General features: G+C 34.5%; 3 protein-coding genes across 9 annotated transcripts; all 3 read right to left on the minus strand.

Annotated features, from left to right (window-relative positions):
• Nucleotides 1-632: 632 nt before the first annotated feature.
• Nucleotides 633-7,124, minus strand: LOC143179291 (arylsulfatase B). 2 transcript variants are annotated; one of them, XR_013001946.1, is made up of 9 exons: nt 6,701-7,123; nt 5,433-5,592; nt 4,034-4,260; nt 3,419-3,680; nt 3,152-3,309; nt 2,334-2,628; nt 1,671-1,948; nt 1,139-1,405; nt 633-1,053 (listed from the first exon to the last, which is right to left on the minus strand). XR_013001946.1 is itself a non-coding variant. In XM_076378446.1 (8 exons), the coding sequence occupies exons 1-8, from the start codon at nt 6,851-6,853 to the stop codon at nt 1,241-1,243; spliced, it is 1,698 nt and encodes a 565-aa protein (XP_076234561.1). In that variant the 5' UTR covers nt 6,854-7,124; the 3' UTR covers nt 633-1,240. The 2 variants fall into 2 exon arrangements, 1 of the variants encoding a protein (XP_076234561.1); XM_076378446.1 differs by having other exon boundaries at nt 633-1,405; nt 6,701-7,124.
• Nucleotides 7,125-7,729: 605 nt separating this feature from the next.
• On the minus strand, nt 7,730-14,286 carry LOC143179317 (arylsulfatase B). The gene is made up of 8 exons (XM_076378490.1): nt 13,954-14,286; nt 12,673-12,832; nt 12,300-12,526; nt 11,974-12,214; nt 11,735-11,892; nt 11,005-11,296; nt 9,927-10,231; nt 7,730-9,316 (listed from the first exon to the last, which is right to left on the minus strand). The coding sequence occupies exons 1-8, from the start codon at nt 14,074-14,076 to the stop codon at nt 9,065-9,067; spliced, it is 1,758 nt and encodes a 585-aa protein (XP_076234605.1). The 5' UTR covers nt 14,077-14,286; the 3' UTR covers nt 7,730-9,064.
• A 1,471-nt stretch (nt 14,287-15,757) lies between these two features.
• Idi (Isopentenyl-diphosphate delta isomerase) lies at nt 15,758-17,750 on the minus strand. 6 transcript variants are annotated; one of them, XM_076377583.1, is made up of 3 exons: nt 17,473-17,750; nt 16,947-17,223; nt 15,758-16,858 (listed from the first exon to the last, which is right to left on the minus strand). In XM_076377583.1, exons 1-3 carry the CDS (start codon nt 17,628-17,630, stop codon nt 16,400-16,402), a joined length of 894 nt encoding a protein of 297 aa, XP_076233698.1. In that variant the 5' UTR covers nt 17,631-17,750; the 3' UTR covers nt 15,758-16,399. The 6 variants fall into 6 exon arrangements, with proteins under 6 accessions (XP_076233698.1, XP_076233699.1, XP_076233700.1 ...); XM_076377584.1 differs by having other exon boundaries at nt 15,759-16,858; nt 16,947-17,231; nt 17,499-17,748; XM_076377585.1 differs by having other exon boundaries at nt 15,759-16,858; nt 17,494-17,748.
• Nucleotides 17,751-17,839: the final 89 nt, after the last annotated feature.

Consider the following 17,839-nt stretch of genomic DNA (forward strand, 5'->3'; position numbering starts at 1 on the left):
TCCACGCTGTCTAAGAATTTTTTATTCGCTGTTAAATTTTTTTTTGTCGCTGCTCGATCCACGAGCTTCAGTATTATTGCTAAAGCTTGCACATTAATTGCGTTGGTTACATTGACTGGGTGCGCTCAAAATGACACGTTGGACGGCACAACGGCGTGGATGGGGTGGAAGGAGACGAGTTAAAAACGGTTTATTGGCGGTGGACTGCAAAGGATGGCCGCTTCTTTCGTTCCAGATTATTTCCCGCCATTATTCGCCGAAGACGTCTACCATAAAAAGGGGGCAAACAGATCCGGCGACAGCTGCTTGGCTATTAAAAGCGACTTAGACCCCCAAACCCTCGGGCACGATCGCAAAAGTTACCTCTCGTTCCACGCCACTCTGCCACGTCAACCCCCTTCGTTCGCGATTACGCACAAAGTTAACACACGCACGTCGTATACGTGTACGATGGCTTTCCTAGCAAATAAGCAAATTGCTAAATGAGCCGTAACGCCAACACTCACGTTCACAAAGAAAGAAAGGAGGAAAACGTTGAACCTCAGACGTTTGCGAATTTTTTACCTTCAATTTTGCACCTGATAACATTGAGGAGTCTCGTATTGTATGAGAATGAAGAGATTTTTGGCCAATTCTGTGGTTGCAAGGTACGATTCCTCAACCTTTATTTTTAAGCGAAAAAATGGTTTTAATACATTTATTCGTTCTACAAATATAAATTCTATGTACTATTTGTTGAATTGTGACGTAGGTCGTTTTGCTTTACGAGACAAGTACATGTATGTATATACAAATCACGATGATATTTTAATACTGCTACACCATTGGTATCTTTGTTTTTCCTGCGATATTGAAATGCAGGAAATCAAGAGTATTCACACATAGATTAATTAAATCAATATCGTGCAATTAAATTGTCGTCAACGTATTCCGCAACGACGGCGTCTCATCTGCATAATCTGTAAATGATAACGTCGCGGAGGAAAAAGGGAGTCAGTCTCCCTGTGATCAACTTTTTATCGCTTCTTAAACGCTTTTGGAGTCGACCACGTTCTAATAAAAAAATTAAGAGAACCGCTTTTTTCTTCTTTTCGCTTATATTCTGACATAAATTGTTTCCTTATAAATAAATACTTACGGAGATCCAAATTTTTCTAAAGCAAAGTACATACGATCTCTGGTGGTCGATTTGTTATTAAATAAATAGTTAATTTACAGTCTCCTTTCGTGTCGTAAACCACTAAGAAGTGAAGCGAATAAAATCGTAGTCCTTAGGCAACTGTATCCATGGCATCCAGGTTCCATTGAAATTTTCAGGGTAGGATTTTGGATCTACTGGTGCGTTCGTTTGATGCATCAGTACTTTATCGTATTCCTCGATGATATTGTTTAAATTTTCGACGATCTGTGAATAAAATAATTGTTCACTTTCGATCTTTGCGAGAAGAACATCCTAGGACTCACTTACAAAGTCAAATTTTGTGAAAAGAATAATAGTGATAATTAATATTAATAAAATTAAGAATTAAGAAAAAGATCACTGTTAATTTCTACTGTCAACGCTATATCTGTACAACTGCCACAAAGTTTGAATATTTTTTAATTACAATTTTTGTTGTTTTAGATTCTTAAAAATCTTTTAAATATTTGCATATTACTGTTTTACGTACTTCTGGATATATAGAAGATAAATCATTGGTCTCGCAAGGATCACTGTAAACGTCGAATAGACATCTGTCCAAACATTTTGGGTAACTGGTAATTTGTTGGCAAATCACCCTCGCTTGTTCTCGAAGACTATGTATTTTCTGAGCATCTAGCGAAAGTTTTGATATCTCAGTGATGGCAGAGCTTGCAAGAGATTGCAAAACACTCGATGCATTGTACTCTGGATAGGACTTGTCCGTACCACTATCGCCATAATAATCACCATACTCCAGCTTTGCTCCTATATTAAAGTAAGAATTAAGGGAGCTGCGAAATTGGAGAACTTATTCCTAAGCCGTCTTAAATTCGTATTAAACTCAACCTCTAAAAAAAGTTAGACATTCAATGAACTGAATAAGATGATGTTTCATCGAGGACTATATTCCTTCTACATAATAGATTTTAAACTTCTTTAATACAAATTTTTTGCTGGCCAAGAACTTTTAATTATAAACTGAGGAATTATTTTTTTTATTTAAATTTACCTACTTATTAACGTGTAAGATTAAAAAAAGTATTATACTTTTAATAAAAGTCCCTTTTTCATAATTAATTCTAATCTAAAGGCACAGAAAGAGGGACACCTATCCTATACTCTTTAATGACAAATTAAAAATTATATATACCCTTGATTAGCTTATAATTTCCTTCTAAAATCCCCGAAGTATTGGCAACTTCGTCGATGTTCAGCAACACTGTTGTACGTTTGGTCTTTCTCTTAGAACGGATGGTCGACCATTGATCGATGCCGTCGAGATTTTCTTCCAAATCCTCTAAATTGCCCCCAGCGGCTGAGTAGAACGTCGGTAACCAATCAGTTACGTGAAACAATTGATTAGAAATTCTGGAGGACATTTTTATTAACGGCGAAAAGACGCACGCTACACCGCGGACTCCACCTTCGAATAGCGTAAATTTTAACTGAAAATTAATATTACAAAAGGTATTCATAAATGTCAGAAGTTTTGAAAATGTCAATTTCAGTGAAGAATAGGACTGACTACTTTAAGAATATTAGCGATAATTAAATAATAATTTACATTTACGAAGTTTTCATAAAAAAATTTTAAAATAATTTTATCAACTTTGGCCAGTGATGGGCACTCATTTCGTTGTCCTGAATTGAGACGTTAAGTGTTGTAAGAGTGATCTCAACAATTTCAGAAATACTTTCTATTTTATTCGCTCTTAGAGGAGAGGAATAAAAAAGGATTTTTATCGAAATTCAAATTTGTTGAATTCACCTTTACTACCCTTAATGCCTCAATTGCACTTTGTAAGTGCAACATTTTACTCACAAGAAGAACCTCGCAGGCATGGATGGATGGTCTCAAGAATATTCTATTATTCTATTCTATTTTCTAAATAATTTACAATTAAGGACAGCTAATTAAATAGAATACTACTCTGTGCACAAAAATTATTTGACATAAAATTTGATTACCCCTCGCAGTGGGTAGTTAGACCCATAGTTCGCCAGCATTCCTGTAGTCTGTGCACCGTTGTCGGACATGAAAACAATAATCGAATTCTCCAACATCTTTGCTTTCCTCAACGCCTCCACCACTCTACCGACAGATTCGTCCAAAGCAGTGAGCACACCTGCAAGCAAAACATTGCGTCTTATAAAAAGCTTTAGAGTATCAGAGTGTATATATGTAACCAAAGTGTCTGATAATAGTAATGTGATTCAATTGTTTGTATTCTGCACCTGCAAATTTTCTCCTGTTGAAGTCCTGTATGTAACCTAACGTGGAATTCACCTCCTTCATGTCCCGAACTTCCATCACATCCTCAGAGTCGCTGGAGTGAACAGCGACGTGAGCCAATTGAAGATAAAGAGGCTTCATACGGTTGTGATTTGCGATTATATTTTCAGCTTTGTCCGTTATAAGATCGGTGAGGTATTTGTGACTGTATCCCACCGACAGTTTACCAGCAACGTCGTCGTGTAAATCGTGCCCAGTGTGATTCTGTAAGCAGATAATCGTTACACTAAAATATACGACACGCTCTTCTTTAGGTGTTGTAAGAGCCACTGATGCTGAACATTCATCATTCTCCATGTCGTAACGAAATCGTTATTGCTATTTACGATCCGTGAACCGTCAAATTTTCGATCTTATCTTGGCGTAAAAGTTTTGATGCATGTTGCTTGTAAATAGGTTTCTATGCTTCTAATGCTCGCGGTAGGATATGAGATAAGAGGATTTCTACAGTAAATAGTAACTGAGCTTCATTTTTTTACGACGTTCTAGCGTTAAAAATAGTTCGACCTCGAGTCATCTTATTGTTAGAGGGATTCTTTGTTAGAAGTAATACGCACGTTCTGTTGAACAGTGTGATTGAAGTACGTAACGTAGCCATTGTAGTATCCAAAGAAGGTATCAAAACCGCGGTGAGATGGTGTGTGATAATCACTGTAGTACCCGACGTGCCACTTTCCTACGAGGTGTGTGGCGTATCCCAATTTTTGTAGATATTCTGGTAGAAGAGTATTGTTCAGAGGTATTGCACGTGGCTCACCTGCTTTCAGTGGATAGCCTTGCATACCTGAAATCATAGAATGTACAAGGTGTTAACAAGAATGTAACAGGTTCTTATTAGAGCATACATAGATATCAAAATTATGAATAAATTTCATTCAATACTGTTCAGGTTTTTTTTAGTTATATTCTGTTTGGAATCATTCAAAATATTTAAAATATTACAGTAAGGAGGTTGAAGAACCACTGATTAAAGACTTTAGCTTTTCATGTTACGCGATATTGCTACTTAAAGATACTAGTACCCTAATTTTCTTAATATCTTGATAATTGTATTTTGTTAATACTTGAAAACAATCGAATCTATAATGTGTATAATTTTGGTCAGAACTATTCAACGAAGTAGACAAGGATTGTCATTGCATAAACACGTTGCAACAATAGTTTAGGTAATTTATACTAATTTATGTACATAAACTTGTTTCATTACTTTAATATTTACAACTAATTTAACAAAAATATTCTGTCTTCTTGTCAGCATGCTTAACATATCTATTGCATACTGCACATTGAACTGCTCGTCAAATAATTACACGATAAATATTTTAAGAAGTTGATTCGTATAGAATTTACATGCGATAACCAGAAAATATATTACCATAGATTAATATCGATAAATAAAGTAACGAGTATTATAATTACCAACTAAGCTGCACTGGTAGAAGCTCAGTTATCAAAAATTTTACTATTTCTTAAATAACAAAATCCTCGACCTGGACCTCTGCCAAGCCCAGGTGATAGAAGCTCAAATTTTAATTTTGAAACGATTCGAATCACTTCAAATATAATTCGAAGCCTAAAACTCTTGAAAGTCTTGAAATGACTCGAATGTGTCAAACTTTTTTCACTACTTTATGTTAATAGTACTTCTTGGATAAAAATATCTACTGGAAATACTTTTAAGATATTTAATTATTATTCAGCTCTCAAGACCTGTTGAATCTCTCAACAATTTTAAAACTACCATGACCTTCAGGACACTAAACTTCCAAAGACTTTCAAGACTCAAGATCTGTTGAAATTCAAGATTCAAGGTCCATCTAAAGTTTCAGTTGCAATCACTACTTAGAGGCTAATCAGTGGTCTGATCATTGTTAGAGCGTTCGTAAAGAACACAACAGGATCAACATGCATGCCAGGGCAAGTATCGACAGCATAAATCGCATTAAAAGAGAGTACCTGTTCGAATAGGATAACGACCAGTAAGAAAAGCTGTCCTTGATGGTGTACATATCGGTAAAACGTAATGCCGCTGCAATATCACGCCGTGGTAAGCGAGAGCGTCTATATTTGGCGTGGGTATTTGATTGGCACCGTGAAAGCTTACGTCGTTCCAGCCCTTGATGAAAAATTTGATGCATTCAGTGATTGTTAACTTTGAAGCGGTCGATGATCATCTTTGTACGTTATGTAAAACCTAATATACACGTGGTAACTTCGTTTTGCAATGAGATACTATGACTGTACCGACTCATATTGCAAATTATAGATGTTGATGAAAAGATAAACGGTAAAAGCTGATGGTACGAGTAGAAGCTACGTAGCCTTTCAGTGTCTTATAGAGTTGGGAAATGTCTTAAATTAGGTCAGTAATACTCATATTGCCCATTTGCTGCAACAATGGTACAACTAAAAAATCTTAATTTTTTGAAAAGTAACAAAGGACCACCGTTTGATGTGAAAACCATTCTTTTTATAGTAAAAATATCTTTTCAAAAAATTTGTTGTATACTCGAAAATTTGCTGTTTTAATTCTTACAGTAAATGAGCAATATGACAAGTAAAGTATAAAATTAAAATTGTTATTAGACTACAGATCTTTATGCATTTTATGGAAATTTTTCATACATAATATGCAAGAATATAGCAAATATAAAAAACAAAGTATAAGTTATAGTATTTTGAAAGGTAAAACAAGTTTTTATTTAAATTTAGTTTGCTTTCTGTATTTATGGAAGCATGCATTTGCATAAAAGTCTACAGTTTAGTTGATATGTTTAAAAGTAAATATTTTATGTGAATAATTTAAAAATTATACAACAACGATTCCTACATTTTGTATGTTTGTGTACTTGGATTTGTAGTAAAAGTAGTTGTATAGAGTAATAAACATGGGAAAACTGTTCAGATAGTAGAGTATAAAGAGATACAAAGTATGTGTGTATAAGGAATAAGGAACAAGGCTTGGAACAAATCATGTCAAGTTGAATTTATTCTAATTCAACAATGATTGAGAATTACGTGCATCGATTTAAATGAGTGCTTCTGTTGTTACTAAAGAAGACTAAAAGCTAACATTATTTATAGAATAATTCAACATAGTTCTAATACTCGAAAACTTACAAATTTTACTTGAAAAATTGTCCCTTACATGATTCACCATTGTATCTCTAGTTATTAGTATTACTATTATTAAAAAACAAAAACCAAAATAAAATAAATCTTACGAGATCATCCGCAATAATGACAACTATATTTGGCCGTTGAACTCTCAACGTTTGCTCAGAATCGCGTCTATGGGTCAGTGTCAAATACAGACCTCCAAAGAGAAGAGCTAGGGATGCTATGAGAAGCAAGACACTTTTCGCCGTAGCCGACATATTTCTTGATTTTAACAATTATTTCAATCGAACTTCCTTCATTTTCGGAGGAAAAGAACGTCACCAATCACTTATTCGCTTCTCAAATTGTATCCTGCGAAATGCTCAAACACTTGCCACTAGAGTTGAATGCGTGCAAAAAACAGTCACAAAAAACCTTAATGCAATAGAAATCTGCGACTACACGTGACGATAGTTTGGACAAGGTGATAAGATACTCTGATCCGATAACAACCGTTTAGCGTCAGGATCCCTACTGCTTCGAGCACCTATACCTTACTGACTTTATAATACCATCGGTGAAAACTAGGATGGTATACATTGTCTGACTGCATCAGCTAGCGCCTAGGTAGTCGTTCGACAATGAAAATTGCATAGCTGTATCTATGGTAGATAGGAATATATGCGCAAATACTTAATTACGAAAGTGGTATAAGTAAAAACTTTTCAAAAATTGTAATTTGTATCAATGAAATAGCAAATAAGCTATAAATTCAACTGTTTCAGATTTTTTACTTAAAGGATTTCCATAATTGCCAGCACATTTTCAAAAAATTCGAGTTAAGCCTTAATTGAGATCTAGAATATAGAATTTATATTTGGTGAAAGGGTTTCTTGTCATTTAAAAATAAGAGTTCAAAGAAACAATAGTCCATGAGATGGTATTGAACTTGAAAACTTTAAATGCTAATATTTCGATAACAAAAACATGTTACTTGGGTCATTTTGCTTTACAATCACAGATTTCCTTTAAACAACTGACAATGACAATATTTAATATGTATATACTTATTTGCTGAAATTTTACTACAAGTGGAAGAGAAGAATTAAATAGGTATGCCTTCGAAATAGATTCAAAAGAAAGTACACAGATAATTAAAGGTAGAACTGTCGGTGTGTGTATTCATTTTACATGAAAATTTACAAGTTTTTATGCGGAAACAAAATTATAGAGAATAGCTATGTATGTACATGACTCATCGCCATTATTCGTGTATATTATCGGTTTTAAAAGGTGAAACTCATTTTTTAAATAAACAGTTACCTCAAAAAAATGGAGTTAAAAAAATGGATAAAAATGATATTACACTTACAATAAATATACGACAATACAAAAATTCATTAGATACGATATCTCTGCAGTATTCTTTAATTAAATCCCTTGACTTCAGTCACGGTATCTTTATCGAGATAATTTTTTTGAGTATTCTTGTAATTTTTAAAGATATTCGAATTCCCGGCCCCGCGGAACGATAAGATTAGTACCTATCACTATGCTATATTTCAATATATTAACATTTCTTTAAGTAATATCTAAGGAACGATTTTCTCGTTTTGCAATTTTTATTTAAAAGTATTCTATTAACTATTTTGAAATTTTAAAGAGAACTACTTAGAAAACGCTACCAAAGTCATTGGCAACATCATTGATTGATAGAGTGTTCTCAGTGATAATAGAATCAAACAAAATTGTAAAATCGAATTAATACTTAATTTAAAAAAGCATGAACAAGGTCCACACATTTAAATATAGAATATTATCAAAGAACTCAAGGAAATTTCCATATTTTAACAATAGAAGATAGATATAGTAAACGATGAAAATTCGTTCCTTTGCTATATTATTTATTTACGTCGCCACTATCGAATTGATTAAACTAAATACCTCTGTATCTTAGGCTACGACAGGTAATATGACTATTCTTGGTTAAAAGACTTTCCTGGAAAACACCTAAATTGCTTATTCGTTTGAATTATGTAGCAAGGTCAGTGAAGTCGTTAATTACGGCGTGGATATGAACTCGTTTATTTCAATTTGCACCTCGGTAATCGCATTTATCGTCATAATTTTTCAGTTGGCCGAACCATATATTCGTATTTCACAACTTAAACTTAAATAACACGATTAAGAAATATCGAGAACATCTTTCGCGAGCAATACCTTCTAACTATAATAAGAATGTCACATTTATTCTGTCGTTATGAAAAATATCTGGGAAACAATTGCGTTACCAAGATTTTCGTTCTGGAGAACGACAGAATGACGTCTTCCACCATTCACGCTCTTAATTATGCAATTTATAATCGTGAATACAACGTTGCTCGGGTTCCCATCCTGCTTCTTAAACGAATTTCTCACCCCGATTGTTGTTAATCGGAGCAGTTTTCGCTGTATATACAGCGTGTAATTGTCTGTAATCCGAGTAAACGTTACACAACCAAGCGAAAATTCAACATATTCATCAACATTGATACGAAAATGATGGACATGTGAATGCAATAGACTAAATTGCCAAATACTGCCGCGGTGTTGGGAACGTGTACCGTAGCCCCTGAGTTCATCCACGGTTCCCAAGTGTTGTTCCTTCGCCTCGGATCAGCCAGCCAATCGACAGGCAATTTGAGTTGCCTCACCAAAATGCGGCCGTAACTTTCCAGATAAAGGTCTAAATCTCGCGCAATCTGAAATTTAAACATTTACGTAGCCTGTGTGCATTAACTGGCACTGATATATCGGATTGCCTATATTGGGTCAAATATGTAGCATGATATATAAACTCTATGGCACAAATTTTCGGCATTGCATGACATAATACATTAAATAATAACACATTTGTGTCAGTGATTCTATAACTCTTCATTGATAATAAAAATTGTCAGAATTGTCAGCAATAACCCAGGATATAAATCCCTGAATTTTTGTACAAACTACAGTAGTTTATTTATGAGAAAATATAGTTATACTTTAGAAATGCAGCATTGCACAGAAATGCATAAAATGGATATTAATTTTAGCATCAATCTGAAAACATTTAAAATTTGCGTTAAGGGGGTAGACTAGAATATGGCAGAGAACATTTCGTCCTTACATGAGAAGCTTTTGAATTGAAGAAAGATTCATTCGAAAGATAAAAGTTCAATGGAGCGCAGTCTGATTTGTCTATATTGTCATGTAGAATCACCCTCTATAATTTCTGACACCTGTTGTCGAATCTTCTGTACTATATTAATATTTGCAATAAATAATTTTTACCTTTACCCTAGGAGACAAAAATATTTTTAAATGACTTACTCTAGGATATGCCTCGGCAATGTTCTTCGTCTCACATGGATCGTTAACTATATCGAATATACATTCTGTGACATTACAAGTGGTGAACACTTGTCTGTTGAAATATGTCATATTCGGTCGACACTGGACAGTCGCTTCTCGTCTTAATTGCATTATGGTACTCGGTTGCGTCACTGGTCCACCTAAATGATAGGTAATGCTCTCGGACACAGAGCTTTTCAAAACGTTATCCGTGTACGGTGGAATCTCTATGGTTCTGCCTGAATCGCCGTAGTATCCGTCATAATAACCATTGTCGACGGAACCTGAAGAAGCGAAATAAAATAAAGGTCACACGATGAGGCATGTCCAAGGTGTCCTAGTAACAATTATCACCTTAATTATCTTAGGAATTATAAGAATAACAGAAAAATTTGTCGAGCAAAAATTATTTGGTACCAAAGCATCATATAGAAATTTTCATATGTTGCATACAATGTGTTCGAGGACAGATGTCAGATACCATCAAGATGAGGATAAACGAAATTGCGTTTAAAGCTTCGTTTCAGAGTTATTAATTACTGAGAAAATGCCTAAAATGCGTGTGGAATGTGTCTGACTAGGGACTTATTTTATTGCTGACGTGCATTCGCCGCACAGACGCAGCGCAGTAAGTAGAATAAGTCCCGAGTCATACTATGCAAACTCAGTACTACATATGTATAAGCCTAGAGGTAAACATAGAAAAGTCAGTAGAATAAGTCCAGAAGCAGGCAAAGAAAAGTAAGTAGAATAAGTCACAAGTCAGACATAGCGAAGTGAGTAGAATAAGCTCCAAATCAGACACATTTCACGCGCATTTTAAGTATTTTCTCGACAATTAATAACCCTGAAACGAAGCATTAAAAGCAATTTCGTCTGTCCTCAATCTTGTTGTATTTATATACAAGGTGTTTCAAGAAGTTAGTGTCAATTTTTCGAAACATGTACGTAGTGCTTGTTAAAGAAACAAGTAAATTTTATTAGTTTCAGAGTAAAAAGACATTTTCATGGGTGAAAAGATACTGAATAATATTGAATGAAACATTGAAACAATTACCTCGTAATAATTTAAATCGACTGTATATCGCTCCTTCGGTTTTCGAAAGTTCATCGATATTCAACAGCAGTTTGTCCCTGCTGCTTCCATGGCCTTTGCTGAGGACACGCCATTGATTGATGCCATCGATCTCCCCTAGATCCTTCAGATCTCCACCAGCGACTGAGTACAAAGTGGGCAGCCAGTCTGTTATGTGTACCAATTGGTTAGAAACTCGGGCAGATTTTAGCAACCGCGGCGACCACAATGCTGCGACACCTCTCACGCCGCCTTCATAGAGAGTGTACTTGGTCTGCAATCAAATGCAACAAAGAACTGCAAAATTAGAAGACTATAGCGCTGTAATTGTATCGAGTTTGATATAGAAACAAATTCATTCTCTTTCGTTAGAAATTCGTTTTCAATTGGAAGCAATTGAACAGAAAAGTGGCTCTGAAAATTGAAATAAATGATTAAAATTGAACCTTAAGCTGGGTCTACACTACATGTTATGTAGCAAAGTTATATAACTTTGTTATATAATATGTAATGTAGATGCTGCTTTATAATTATATATTAATAATTTTTGTTTCAAACGTGACATTTACTGTGGAGCTTTAAAATTTACATTGACCTAAGGATTGAAATTAGTTATCCTTTATAAAATCCTCTCAAAAACTACAGAATATTTTATCGGGCTTCACAAAGCCTTAAATTCAGTCCTGAATTCAATTGTAAGTCATGATCTTACCCCTCTCAAAGGGTAGTTAGAACCCCAGTTTCTGTATCTCCCGATAGACGCTGCTCCATTATCAGTGAGAAATAGAATAACAGTGTCCCTGAGCATCCCTTTGTCACCTAACGCATGAAAAATACGTCCTACCGAATTGTCCAATCGCGACACCATTCCTAATAAAAAATAAACAGCAAGTTAATTCGTTTACGAATTTGGAGAAAACTTCTGACAGCATCGCGCTCATAATCACGTACTGGCATATTTTCGACGATTCGGTTCGCGAATGTGCATAAATTCCCTGTCGTTGTACTCGTCCACGGGCTGCTCCAGAGGTGCATGAACCGCGAGATGGGATATTTGGAGGTAAAGAGGTCTAGGAAGTTCGTGGTTCTCGATGATCTTAATCGCTTCTTCGGTGAACAGATCTGTTGCATATTCGCGGTTAATTCCATGAGCTGGGTCGTCTCCGCGGTGCATGTCGTATCCGCTCATATTCTTAGAAGAAAGAGATAAAATTGAATGGAATTGGCGTCGAATGTCATTACATATGGAATGTCATTATATGTGGAGTATATCTTACCTGATTAGAATATCTATAGTCGTAGTAACTAATGTGGCTATTGTAGAAGCCGAGGAAAGAATCGAAGCCTCTGTGCAATGGTGTGTGCTGAGAAGTATGGTATCCCATGTGCCACTTTCCAACTAATTTTGTAGTATACCCCAGCCCTCGTAAATATTCTGGTAAAATCTTTATGTGCAGTGGAAGTCCACGTGGCTCGCCGCCACGAATTCCATCCCCTTGCATCCCTATATCGATCATTGCATTTTTCATCATGTAAAAGTAAAATAATGCAATGAACACTTAATATTTTATGTTATTACCATAAGTAGAGATACATGATCTTATGCATAACTTCTTAAAAATGAAACCAATCGTTCATACATCCACTTACCAATGCGTATAGGATAGAGTCCAGTGAAGAAAGCTGTTCTTGAGGGTGTACTCGAAGGTAATACATAATGTCTGTTCAATATGATACCATTGTAACCGAGAGCATCGATATTTGGCGTTGATATCTGATTCGATCCGTGAAAACCAACGTCGTTCCACCCCTGTGGGACATCACAGTTTCCTTTCTCTTATCGGCAGACATCAATTTCATTTTCTGGGTCTTGAGAATGCTGGAGCATTCTCTTTTCCGCGCGAATTACGCTCATTCGCGTATGCACGATTATGTAATAAAATGTGACTACGCATAATGCGGTAATTGATAGGACAGGTTCGCGAAGGGGGAGGTTTTCGTTTCGCGGCTACGATGAGTCACACAGCACGTTTTGCATCCTTGTTAGCCGCGGGGGCGTGGATAATTTTCGAGCTAAGATAATTGCCTTAACTGAGGACAATTTTAATTCAAAACGCTTTCGTACTGCGGATTAATCGTAACGAATTAAGTAAAGTAGGTAGGCATATGTGATGCACGAACGATTACACGGTTTTTACGGTTGGATTATTTTTAAAGAGTCGTCTATTGTAGAACTTCTTTTTTTAGGCATCTTTTGTATTTTTTTTTTTACAGAAATAGACATTGAAGATTAAGTATTGCTTCGTATCTTTTTCTTAAAATATGAGGGAGAAATAAAATTTTTAACTAATTTTGTTATAGGCAATGACGATGTATGTATGCATTGAAGTGGTACGCAAAATTTGTGATCAATCCACGAATTAAGGAGTAATTCCTTAGTCCAGACATTAATCTGTCAAGTGAATATTAAGATATAATTAAATCACTTTTTAACTGATTGAAATAAATTTCAGATTGATTTTTGTACCGATTCGATAATTTTGTCGAATTGATAACCGAAGATGTCGTTCACACATGTTCATATTTCGGTCGCTCATTCGGTTCCCAAATACATGAATCAGATAAAGAAAGCTTTCAGTAACATATTTTACAATCGAGAGTCCTTTCACTGTACAAACTAATTCAGAGTTACAGGTCGATTTCTGGTAAAAACCATTTTAATTTAATTAGTAAATTAAGCAATAAATTATAACTCATTAGATTATTATGTATAAAGGTATTATTATATCCATTATCTGAATATGATAATCTTAACAATACGTTAATATATTCTAGATGCTTTGAGTAATACATCACTCAAAGAAAGATAGCCAAAGAATTACGAAATTTCCGTATTCTTACGGAATCTTATCAACCAAATTACAATCTTACCAAATCATCGGCGACGAACACAATAATATGCGGTGCCGTTTCGTATAGACCAGCAGCATAATCGATGCACAACATCAAAGATAACGCGTATGTACTTATCCAAACGAGACAGAACCGACGCATGTTTCACAAACTAAGTAGGGTCGAAAGATCACAACGAAACTTGAATAGGAAAGATGCTTCCAAAAAATAATAGATCGGAAAGAATGAAGAGAGACAGAAAATATGAAAGGACACTTGTTCTTGCCACTTTTCAGACACGATTCGCAGTAACGTAACGTCAGAACATTATGCACGATGTTTATCGGACAGCTTCTTTGGGATACATGAAGAATGAGAAGCGGAAATAAACACGCTTATATAGTCCACCCACGGGGAAGCATGTCATGAATGGACCACACGAAAGGGTAGGGAAAATACGCTAGTAATTGCGGCAATCAGCGGGGGTACGTGTTTCAACTAGGTCTCGTCTTACACGCTGTCTTCCGTACTTGTACAATTGAGCTGTTCACAGGCCAAAATGGTTAACTCCACTTTTTCAATTTTTTCAAATTTTAATGCCAAAGCACTTGATCAATGCTTCATTTTTTGTATTTAAAATAGATTAAATATTTTTGTTTTGTGAAGATGCAGGTAGTTGAGAATCTGAATGCTAGACTAGATGATTTCTTAATAAAATCGGTAATTTTATCGAATTAATGATAAGGCTGCGATTGCAGCGAAAACACACGATTCTTCCCAATTTTTATCCTTTTATATACCCAATTTTTTATCTCCTATTTCAGTTTTTACTTTCTCCCTTTCTCACTTATTGGACATATACAGGGTGTTTGACGATAAGTGTTAGAAATTTTAAGAGGTGATTCTACATGCTAAAATAAGACGAAAGTACGTTTCAGGCATCGTGATCAAGTTATTAATAGGTGAGAAAGCGCTTAGCCTAAAATATGCGTAAAATATATCTGAATCGGAACTTATTCTACTGACCGCTATGTCTGGCTTAACTAGTACATGTTGGCAGTAGAATAAGTTCCAAGTCAGACACGTTTCACGCGAATTTTAAACGATTTCTTAGCAATTAATAACTCTAGTACGAAGCTTCAAACGCATTTGCGTAATTTTTAATTCTCATTTTATTTTAGCGTATAGAATTGTCCTTAAAATTTCTGAAACTTGTCGTCGAACATCCTGTACATATAAATGTGATAAAAGAGAATGAATTGACCGAATGACACCCAATGATGAAGTGTCATGTATTTCTTTAACGAGAATCTCTGCATATTTTAACAAATTATCAAATATTAGAGAATCAAAACTGTTCACAGCAGTTCCTAATGTTTTTATGAAATTAAAATTTACAACAATTATTAAAATCTTTTTATGAAAAGGAATTTATAAATCGAGAAAAAGTAGAATATAATCATGGAACAAAATGATTAAAAAAGATTTCTGGTTAAAATAAATCGCAGTTGATATTTTTTAAACTTCATTTTGATATGTTATCAACTTCCCGAATAGATATCGCAATAATGGAAGTTTTAAAGGAACTTCTCAAAATTAACATTTTACACGTATCTTTGAAAGACTACGAAACGGTAATTCTAAAATTTTTTAAAAGTTTTAAACTGAACAAACTGAACACGTCAGAAATTAATAGTTATCTTAGATGTTAAAGTTCGTAAAGGAAAATTAACAATTTGCATAAGAATGTTTTATAATATTATTTATTGTTTCAATTTGAATAACAAATTCTCAATTTTGTGCATTCCTTTAAACTTGTTTGTTATCTACTATACATTGTATAGATACATATTTATAAGAAATAAACAGATTTTAATTTCAAAACTACAAATACGTTGAAAATAACCGATATGAAAGCAAACCAAAGAGATTTTTACTAAGAACTATAACGAAACGGATACAAATAATAATTTTTTATATTTTTGTATGATCATATGGTTTTCCAGAAGACGTGGCATCACATAAGGTTGTACAAAAATATTTTATATAAAAGTCATTTTATTTTGTAGTAAAAAAACTATGTTTTATGTGACAAAATAATATTCACAAGATTTACAGAAGTATAAATAGCCCCAAATTGATTATTCACAATTATGTTACATCGTATGTTTTTAAGTTGTAGTTTATCTTATCTGGAAAAACTGGTAATGCCTATGAAATTATATGAAGAAAATTTATTCCTACTGTTCCAACATACTCACTTAAATACTTGAACAATAATCAACTATAATGTTTTTCCAAACTATACACCATATACATTAGTATAGCATTGCATTGATACTTTTTTATTGTACTTAGCACTTTAATTAAAAACAAAACGAATACTATTTATAACATCATAATTATTTGTAGATTTCGAAAAACATTATTCACATTTAATCCCATTTTTTATTTTTAAAAACTTGAAAATTTTTAATTAGAAATTTTACAAAAATCTTTGTATACTGTTATGATTTTGCATCTTTTCTAATGCATGAAGATTATCCCACCAAAGAGGTAAATTATGTTTTAAAATCAAATTAAACCATGGAGTTAAAGGTGATTTAAGATTTTTTACAAACTGGTCAATTTCAGATCTCGATACCCAATGCAGATCACTCACTTCATCAGAATTTGGATTTAAGGTAATATTATCTTTTTGCAAGAACAACACATAATCTATTTCATGTTCTCCCCAATAACCATTCACTGCATGATAGTGAATTCTTGTTAAGTACAAAAAGTCAGATGGCAAAACTTGCTCAGACGGAATTCCTAATTCATATCCAAGTCTTCTTCTCGCTGCCCTACGGATTCCCAATGCATCAAGTTCCTCACTTTCACCAGGAATTTCAGCTAATGGATGACTACAACATGTGTTCGTATAATGGTTTGGAAATGTTACCTATAAAAAGAAAAATCGTATTCTATCAATCAACACAATTTACAACACTGACGCAAGAAAGATTCTTCCGCACAAAACTAATTTGTACCTTAGTAGCGGAACGCTGTTGAAGCAACAATTCTCCTTTATTATTGAAAAGGAAAACACTGAATGCTCTGTGAAGTGGAACTTGTCCATCAGCATTAACAGTATGACAGTCTCGTTTGGTAGCTTCACCAATAGGCTTGTCTAACTCATCAACAAGGATGCAACGCTCTTCCAGAGCAGCTTCTTGCAAAGGAGCTGCTTGTGCAGTACCAAAACCTCTCACTGTGGATGTGAATCTACGTGCAGCTGCACACACTTCTTTGATTGCCTTGGCCATCCTGTCAAACTATATTCCTTATAAATAACACTCAATGTTCGGAAGCACACTGCTTTATATAGAGTTTTTTTCCAAAACATATGACACATGAATTATTTAAATGACAGGTTAATTAAATCGACGACCTCGCTCAAATCTGACAGAATTATAAACGACCACGTCAGCACAAAAAGCATAACTGAACAGACGTGCGAGCCGTATAAAGAAACTTTCATTAGAAAAAATGCGGCCACATACTTTCAACGCTCACCCAACACAAAGCTCCCCTAACCTTACGTTAAGAATGTCACCACTGTATACCGATGTCCCCCGATCTACCGTGAATGCTACCAATTGTAGACCAACCACCTCTTTTCTTTCTCGAGCGCTGTGTACTTTCAAATCCAGAGAGCGCGATGATAGGATCATTCACGAATTATCACTTATCATTTTTATCTCGATTTGGTAACAATATTTCAAGAAAACAGTTTACACAAACGATTATATTCAACAGGGGATTGAAAGATTTAAAAAATGAAACTTGAAGATACATTTTCTGTGTTTAAATTATCTGTACCTTAAATCTGTTTGCATAAATATTATCAACGATACATGGAAATATTTAAAACGAAATTACG

This window comes from Calliopsis andreniformis, chromosome 5, assembly GCF_051401765.1.
Source record: "Calliopsis andreniformis isolate RMS-2024a chromosome 5, iyCalAndr_principal, whole genome shotgun sequence".
Lineage (NCBI taxonomy): Eukaryota > Metazoa > Arthropoda > Insecta > Hymenoptera > Andrenidae > Calliopsis > Calliopsis andreniformis.